Here is a 9185-nt window from a genome sequence, read left to right on the forward strand (position 1 = left end):
AGGGATGTTTGGTGAGCGAGAGATACAGAAATATGAAGGAGAAAAACTATGGTGATAATTTTAGTTAAGGGATGTATAGTGTAAAGAGGTATATGAGAGAGGGGAATATGTGCTGGGGGCAGGGCAGTGAAATGGCGGGAGACAGGGGGACACGGAGGCGATTTGTTTGTGGCCACCCCTCACGGGCTTAAAATACCCCTATCCTCCAACTTCCCATCGTACTCTATCTGACCCTCCCCACCATGTCAAACACCAACCAATAATTCAGAAAAGGACGTCTAGGTAAATAAGTTGATTAGATGGAGAGTGTGAGGTTGTCTGCCCACGTTTTTGACAAGCTAATGTTGTTTTCGTTTTAGTCAAGTTACCGCCAAGTAATTTTTAGTCAGCGATTTTGAGTTGTAATAGTGGAGGTATGAACTAAAACATCTAACTCTTCCACCTCGAAAATCTCTCTCAAGGGGATTCATTTGTGTGGCGAGAACAGGGATTAGAGGGATGCAGAGGTATATGAGAGAGGGGGATGTGAGCTGGGAGCAGGGCAGTGACATGGCGGGGGACAGGGCGACATGGAGGCTATTTGTTTGTGTCCACCCCTTACGAAATCAAGGCGTCTGGCAGTAGATAGATAGATAGATTGAACGGGATAATGGAACGTCTGTAAGCATTATAGTTAGCCTGCATGCCATGTTATAGTGCGTTTTTAGCAGCAAAGTGGAAAGGCGAGACGTGCTAAACTCTCATCATGACCTCACAGAATCCTCCCTTAGTTGGTTTACTTTCATCTGATGCAACTGGGCCAATTTACAGCCTCAGTATCGAGTTGTGGCTACGTGAACTTCCATGGGCTTTAGTTTAGGTAGGTATGTCTTTGCAAATTAGCCACATCAACACTCCACTCTGTCTACACCTGGCGATCACCTGGACCGAAAAGGGGGTTAGGGATTTCTTTCACTTACATATTAGGGTCCGTCTTATTCTCTACCACATTCCACCACACGCCACACTTACCTGTTCTATGAGGTCCACCACTGCGTTGTTTGTGGGTATGTCAATCATGGTCCACTCCAATCCTTCTCTTATGTAGTCCTCTTGCGTCAGGCGTAACGTTACTTCTGTCACGACCTGAAGAAACAGCAGTGGAGCCGTTAGTGTGGAAAAGAGGTTGGGGAATATAAAGGAGGAAGAGAGAGAGAGAGAGAGGGGGGGGAGGGAGGGATAGACAGAGAAAGCAGAGTCGTTAGCATGGAAAAGAGTAAATATGTAATGAAAGGATACTAAGAGAGAGAGAGAGAGAGAGAGGAGCAGACCCGTTAATATGGAAAATGCTCAAAGAAATATACTGTATAACAAAATGATACTAAAACAGCAAAGAGAAAGCACTTGAGCCGTTAGCATGGAAAAGAGGAAAAAAAAAAAATATTGAAAGAGAGGGTATCACAACAGCAGCAACAGAGCCTCATTATAGTCGTGTAACCTGTTCACTCTCTCTCTCTCTCTCTCTCTCTCTCTCTCTCTCTCTCTCTCTCTCTCTCTCTCTCTCTCTCTCTCTCTCTCACACACACACACACACACTTAGTTCCTCAATCCCCAGCTAATACACCAGTCCCCATCTAATCCCAAATCTCTAACCATTCCCTGTCCCTACTAATCCCAGTCCCCAATTACTCCAATCCCCACCTAATCCCAATACCATCACACCCCTTAATCCCAACTAATCCCTAATCCCCAATACTGACCTCAATCACCAATCCCTAATCCCCAACTAATTCTTTAATCCCAATCCCCTATCCCAGTCTCCATCCCCAGGCACTCCCCCAATCCCAGCTAATCCCAAATTCACCCAATCCCCAATATCGGCCCAACCCAAGCAGTCACCCAATTCTCAACCAATCCTTAATCAATAATCATCCTAATCCCAACCAATAATCACCATAGTCTTTACACAATTCCCCAATCCCCTAATCCCCAGTCCCAAACAAAATCCCAATCTCTACCCCAATCCCAAACTACTAATCCCAAAGTTCCCAATCAGTCCTCAACCAATCCTCAATGCCCAGTCACTCCACTGTCCTAATCCCCAATCAGTCACACATTGTCCTGCTGCTAATCCCCAACCACCCAATCCCCAACCACCCCAATCCCCAATCAGTCCCTCACCGACTTACTAATCCCCAATCCACCCAGTCCCCGTTTCTCCAACCACCCCAATCCCCAAACCCTATTCAGTCTCACCTTCCTACTAATCCCCAATCCACCCAGTCCTCCAACCCCCAACTACCCCAATCCCCAACCACCCCAATCCCCAACCACCCCAATTTCCAACCACCCCAATTCCCAACCACCCCAGTCCCCAACCACCCAATCCTCAATCCCAGTCCACCCAATCTCCAACCCCAATTCCCAACCCCCCAACCACTCAATCCCCAACCACCCAGTCCTCAATCTTCAGTCCCCAGTCCACCCAGTCCCCAACCACCCAATCCTCAGTCCCAGTCCACCCAATCCCCAACCACCCAATCCTCAGTCCCAGTCCACCCAGTCCCCAACCACCCAATCCTCAATGCCAGTCCACCCAATCCTGAACCCCAGTCCACCCAATCCTCAACCACCCCAAACCCCAGCCACCCAATCCCCAACCCCAGTCCACCCAATCCCCAACCACCCAATCACCCGACCACCCAGTCCCTCAGCCACCCAGTCCCCAACCACCCAGTCCTCAATCTCAGTCCACCCAATCCCTAACCACCTCAGCCGCCCAATCCCCAATCCCCAACCACCCAATCCCCAATCCACGAACCACCACAGTCCCCAGTAAGACTCCTATTGTCCTACTATCTCACAGTCCACCCAGTTCCCAACTAATCCCCCAAATCTCAAACTGCCCAATCCCCAATTCACCCAATCCCCAGTCCATCCAATCCCCAGTCCATCCAATCCCCAATCCATCTAATTCCCAATCCACCTAATCCCCAGTCCACCCAATCTCCAATCCACCCATCTCCAATCCACTCAATCTCCAATCCACCCAATCCCCAATCCACCCAATCCTCAATCCACCCAATCCTCAATCCACCTCTGTCCCCAGTGAGTCTCCTATTGTCCTACTAACCCACAGTCCATCCAATTCCCAACTAATCCCCCCAATCCCCAGTCCACCCAATCCCCAGTCCACCCAATCCCCAGTCCACCCAATCCCCAATCCTCACCTGGTGCAGTTTTTCGTTGCAGAAGTTGATCACCAGTTGCTCGAAGGTGTTATTATCCAACATCTCAAAGCCGAAGATGTCCACCAGGCCCAGCACCTTGCGTCTGCCCAGCGTCTTGACCTAATGGGGGTTAATGGGTGGTTAATGGGGTCTAATGGGGGGTTAGTTGGGGTTAATTTAGGCTAATGGGTGATTAATGGGGACTATTGGGTGGTTAATGGGGGCTAATGGGTGGTTAATGGGGACTAATGGGTGGTTAATGGGGTCTAGTGGGTGGTTAATGGGGTTAATTGGCGACTAATTTGGGTTAATGGAGGCTAATGGGTAGTTAATGGGGGTTAATGGGTGGCTAATTGGGGTTAGTGGAGGTTAATGGGTGGCTAATTGGGGTTAATGGGTGGTTAATGGGGGTTAATGGATGGTTAGTTGGGGTTAATGGGGTATAATGGGTGGTTAATTGAGATTAATGGGTAGTTAATTGGGTTTAATGGGTGGTTGATGGGGGTTAATGGGTGGTTAACTGGGGTTAATGGGTTAATGGATGTATAGCGAGCGGTTAATAGGGGTTAATTATGGGCTAATGGATATCTAATTAGAGGTTTATTTGGTTATTGGATATTATAGGGTGTTAATGGGGGTCAGTGGAAATTGAATGGGGATTAATGGGAGGATAATGTGTGCTTTGGGGGTTACTGGGTATTTAATAGAGGGTAATGGGTGGTTAACAATTCCTAGTATCATTATGGGGGGTAGAGATGTAATTGGTGTTTCATGTGAGATGGAGGCCGAGTGTGTCTAACAACCAGGGCATGCAGAGAGCGCACACCTCCTCCATTACAATCCCATTCCCTATTATGACCTTGACCTTTGACCTTTTATGCCCAAAATTTAATCACTTGTTCTTCTCATGGTCCTTGGTCAGTGTTCCAAATTTGGTGTAATTCCAACAGATATTTTTCTCATAATTTTGGTAACAGACAGACAAACAAAAAATAGAAAGCCAAAAACATTACCTTCTTGACAAAATGTAATGTGTTTCAGAAATAATGATAAAAGAGAAGAGGTTCGTGCACTCAGTTTTAGAAGTAGAACGATGACTTATGAGGAACCATCTCTCTTCAGTGTTAATTTCTCCATCTCTCTTCTTTTTCAGTATGTTGACCAGAACTGAACGCCGAGAAATTATATAAGGTGAGGATGGTATTTTCTTATTTATATTCTGATGCTTTACCTGTCTATCTGGGTTAATTTATGGGATTTCTTTGCAACCTCTGGCCACTAAGGACACTGTTTATATTACGTCGCTGTTGTCACTCTTCCTAATTATTTTTTCGCTTGCCATTCGGATTGTGTAGTATTGATAACTATGTAATTTTTCAGGTATTATCCTGTACTGTGGATTTTCCTGTATTAAAGTTTACTGACGATATTTGGCCATTTAAATGGTTTATAAAGTTGATTTTGAATAATTTGTGTGTAAGGGTGTAATGACTTCTAAACCAATTTTTGTATCACCAGCAATTACGAATATTTACCAAACTGACCTTCCTCAGTGTCATATATATATATATATATATATATATATATATATATATATATATATATATATATATATATATATATATAAAGGCAATATCACATGAGCACGTGGTGACAAATATGCTGTGTAAACTCGCACGAAAGTAAAAGGCAGATGACCACCAAGCTTTCGTGTGTATTTCAAAACATCTTCAGCATTCACCCTGAAAATGTCTTGAAATTCAGATAGTTGTCTGGGATGGTAAAAATGGGTAATTAAGTTTGAATACACGATTCAGTGGAAAAGTTAGAAAAGTTATGACAAGTTGAGAAAGATTAAGTAACTTCGTGAACAGATAAGACTCGTAATAGATTCGTCCAGGCTAGCCACCATCCACGTAAAAAGCCTAGTGTACAGGGCTCTACATAGGGTATCAAAATCAGGTTAATATATTGGTGAGAGTGTCATGGAAGTCTAAGATTGAGAAGCGAGCATATATTATTCAACTTCTTCAATCTACCCACCTTAATAGCCTCATTCAACCTAGTCACCACCCACGTAAAGAGCCTACTGTACAGGGCTCTACACAGGGCGTCTCTCGTTCTTGTAGCCTCCTGAGCAGACAATTCAGCCACTACTGTTTCTCCTCGCGTCTCCACCGTCCTTGTTTGTAGGGCTGCTGTTAAAGATGCAACTTCACAGCCTAGGAGATCACATACCTCGTGGAGCTCTGTGCGGGAGAGAGAAAGAGATAGATAGGAGATGACAGTATAGGGAGCACACAGGAGATAATGGTATAGAGATAGGAGATAATGAGGAGGAGGGAGGGGAAGTGGTGTGAAAAAAGGTGACAGTGAGAGGGATGCAAAAATGGTGAATGTGAGAGAGAGAGAGACAGACAGAGACAGACAGACAGACAGACATAGGGAGGATGACGTGAAAATAGTGGGAAGGATGAAGGTACTGGAGATGATGATGATAATGATGATGATGATAATGTCAGCATATCAGTAAGAATTAATTACAACTTATGATTATTTGTGTACTGGCGGACCAAGGAGGCTCCCTGGCATTTCTCCCTTTCTAGCTTAGTATCATATTTTTTGCGTACGAACGAAAATATTAACTTATGTCTTACTATGGTTTGTTTATTTTCATCTCAGCTCAGTTAGTGGCCATGTGTTGTCAGATTGGAGGCGGAGTTTGACTAGTAACCAAGGAGACTCTAATTATATAATCAAATTTCGTGCAAGTGTGAGAGTTGCCCAGGTCTCTCAGGTGAAAATATAGTGCAAATGGCGTTGAGGTGAAAAATATAAAAATAATAGTAAAAGATATAAGGTGTAACTCAAAAAAATCTCATATATATACCCAGTCTGTGTCTGTATTACAAAGAGATACAAAAAAATACAGCACTCTGGCAGGGTAGTACTGTATTTATATCAGCAGTCAGTAATGAATGAAAGGCTACAGAAGAGGTTGTTTAAGGTGCAAGGTGGCAAGAGTGAGAGAGGTGGGAGTGGGTTGGTTGAGAGAGAGTTGTTTTGAGAGGAGCTGCATAGACAGACTGATGAGGAAGTAAAGGAGCGTTGTGGTGTGGATGAAGATGGAAAGACTAACTTGGAGAGTGTGAGTGAGGTGGAGGGGGAGAGAGGGAGGGGAGAAACCGAAGATGAGATGGAGGGATAGAGAGATAAATGAGAGGGGTGTGCGAGTTGCAGCAGCCAAATGGTAGAGGACAGGGCGACATGGAGGCGATTTGTTTGTGGCCACCCCTATGGGATTAAGGCGTCTGGCAATAGGTAGATAGAACAGGACAAATAAATCACTTGGAGGAGATGCCAGGAGTCTTGTAAAAATATTCTGAGTGTTCAGTATTATATTACATTTAGTATCTATATGACTCTCTCTCTCTCTCTCTCTCTCTCTCTCTCTCTCTCTCTCTCTCTACTTACCGTATTCATTCTCATTCACGCAGCCCTCAGTACCATCAATATTACTGACTGAAGTGAAAGTAAGGTTGCCCAACTTCAGTACCGCTGCCACAACCTTCAGTACTTCTAACTGCTGTTCCCACGTCCATCCTAACGCGTCCAGGGCTCGCTGTTAGATAGTTAGTAAGGCTGTTAGTAGGGTAGTTAGGACTGTTAGTATTATAGCTGTAGAGAGAATTAGTCTTTGGTTAATGTACACTTTTTAACATTGGTCTAAAATTACCATCTCTCCATGTAAGTCGTAATATTAGATCAACATGAGAATAGTCACGAAGAAGTGCTATTGTACAGTACCATTCACTTTATCTGCCGCAGTCTACACTCCCTAGTCCCCAATCCCAGTTGCCTCCCAATCCCTCAGGCCTGAAAGCAGTCTAATCCCAATTCCCAATCCCAATACGAGACTTGTAACTCCCAAAACACGACTACACACAGTTCCCAGTCCACTTCTTCCCAATCCCCAGTAGCTAATCCCTGATCCCCCCAATCCCCATTTCTACTACTACTACTGCTGCTACTTCTACTTCTAATCCCCAATCCCCAGTCTGTAATCCTCATTCCCTATTCCGTAATCCACATTTACTAGTCCCAAACCATCATCCCCAATCCTAATCACAGTCCCCAATCCCTAACCCACAATCCCAGTCTCCAATCCTAGTCCCTGAACCGCAATATGTACCTCAATCCCTAATCCTAATCCTCAATCCTTCCCAGTCGCTAATCCTAATCTCTAATCCCCAATCCCTAATCCTAATCACTAATCCCCAATGCCTAATCCCAATCCCCAGTCCTTAATCCTAATCCACAATCATTATTCCTAATCCCCAGTCCTTAATCCCAATCTTTAATGCCAATGCCTAATCCCCATTCCCAATCCCCAATCTTAATCCCCAGTCCCAATCCCTAATCCTAATCTCTAATCCCCAATTCCTAGTTTCAATCCTCGGTCCCTAATCCCAATCCCCAATCCTTACTCCTAATTCCCAATCCCTAATCCCTAATCACCAACCCCCAATCCCTAATCCAATCACTAATCCCCAATCCCTAATCCTTAATTCCAATCCTTAATCCCCAATCCCTAATCCCAATCCTTAATCCTAAATCCCAATCCCTAATCCCTAATCCCACACCCACCTTCGTGATAGTAAATTCGGTCCTGTCATCGTGTGTATCCAGAGGCGAGGCGCGGGTGGCGTGGAGCAGCGTGTAGTTCTCTGCGTTCCTCTGTAGTTTCAACGCCTCTGAGGGGGATTGGATGCTGTTAGAAGGGGATTGGGAGTGATTGAAGGGGATTGGGAGTGTTTGGAAAAGGATTATGGGTAATAGAAGAGGATTGGGAGTGTATGGAAGGGGATTGGGTGTGATTGAAGGGGATTGGGAGTGATAGAAAGGGATTGGATGCTCTTAGAAGGGGATTGAGTGTGTTTGGAAGGGGATTGGATGTGATAGAAGGGGATTGGATGCTGTTAGAAGGGTATTGGGAGTGATTGAAGGGGATTGGGAGTGTTTGGAAGGGGATTGGGAGTGATTGAAGGGGATTGGGAGTGTTTGGAAGGGGATTGGGAGTGATTGAAGGGGATTGGGAGTGTTTGGAAGGGGATTGGGAGTGATTGAAGGGGATTGGGAGTGTTTGGAAGGGGATTGGGAGTGATAGAAAGGGGATGCTGTTAGAAGGGGATTGGGAGGATTTGGAAGGGGACTGGGAATGGTAGAAGAGGATTGGGAGTGTTTGGAAGGGGATTAAGGGTAATAGAAGGGGATTGGATGTGGAAAAAAGAAGATTGTATTGTTTGGAAAGGAATTAGAGGTGGTACAAGGGGACTGGGAGTGTTTAGAAAGGGATTGGGAGTGTTTGGAAGGGGCTTGAGAGTGGTAGAAGAGGATTGAGAGTGTTTGGAAGAGGATTCGGGGTGTTTGGAAAGGGATTGGGCGTAGTAAAAAAGGATTGGGTGTGGCAGAAGAGGATTGGGGCGTTATGAGGGGATTGAATGTTGTTGTAGGGGGATTCGATGCTATTAGAAGGGAACTGGGAGTGTTAGAAGAGGATTGAGAGTTCTTGGAAAGGGATTGGGGTGTTTGGAAAGGAATCAGAGTGTTTAGAAGGGGATTAGGGTGCTAGGAGGGGATTGGATGCTGTTGGAAGGGAACTAGATACTGTTAGAAGGGGATTGGGGGTTGTATAAGAGGATTAGGAGTGCATGGAGAGGGATTAGGATGTTTGGAGAAGATTGGGTATGGTGGAGAGGGATTAGGTGTGTTAGGAGGGGAATGGAGACTAGGATAATGGGACTGGATTCTTTTAAAAGGGATTTGAATTGATAGAAGAGGACTGTAGGTATTTGACAAGTATTGGAGGTGCGTGGAGGGGATTCAGATGCCGCCATAAAGGATTGGAGATGTTAGAATAGGATTGGAAGCAGATAGAGGAGGATTGGGAGGCTGCAGTAAAAGATCAGAGGCACT

At 45.0% G+C, this 9185-nt stretch overlaps 1 protein-coding gene across 1 annotated transcript in view; it reads right to left on the reverse strand.

Moving 5' to 3' along the window:
• Window positions 1-9185, reverse strand: part of LOC145401701 (unconventional myosin-Ia-like) — an 87107-nt gene that overhangs the window by 38134 nt on the left and 39788 nt on the right. Inside the window, exons 11-15 of the mRNA XM_080273883.1 lie at window positions 7857-7963; window positions 6684-6831; window positions 5253-5458; window positions 3210-3329; window positions 1012-1125 (exon numbers count right to left, since the gene is read on the reverse strand). Coding sequence (XP_080130009.1) covers window positions 1012-1125; window positions 3210-3329; window positions 5253-5458; window positions 6684-6831; window positions 7857-7963 — 695 coding nt within the window. The remainder of the gene's footprint in view (window positions 1-1011; window positions 1126-3209; window positions 3330-5252; window positions 5459-6683; window positions 6832-7856; window positions 7964-9185) is intronic.

The sequence above is a fragment of the Coenobita brevimanus genome, chromosome 56, assembly GCF_032717465.1.
Source record: "Coenobita brevimanus isolate Jiangsu-jjx chromosome 56, ASM3271746v2, whole genome shotgun sequence".
Taxonomy (NCBI): Eukaryota; Metazoa; Arthropoda; class Malacostraca; order Decapoda; family Coenobitidae; genus Coenobita; species Coenobita brevimanus.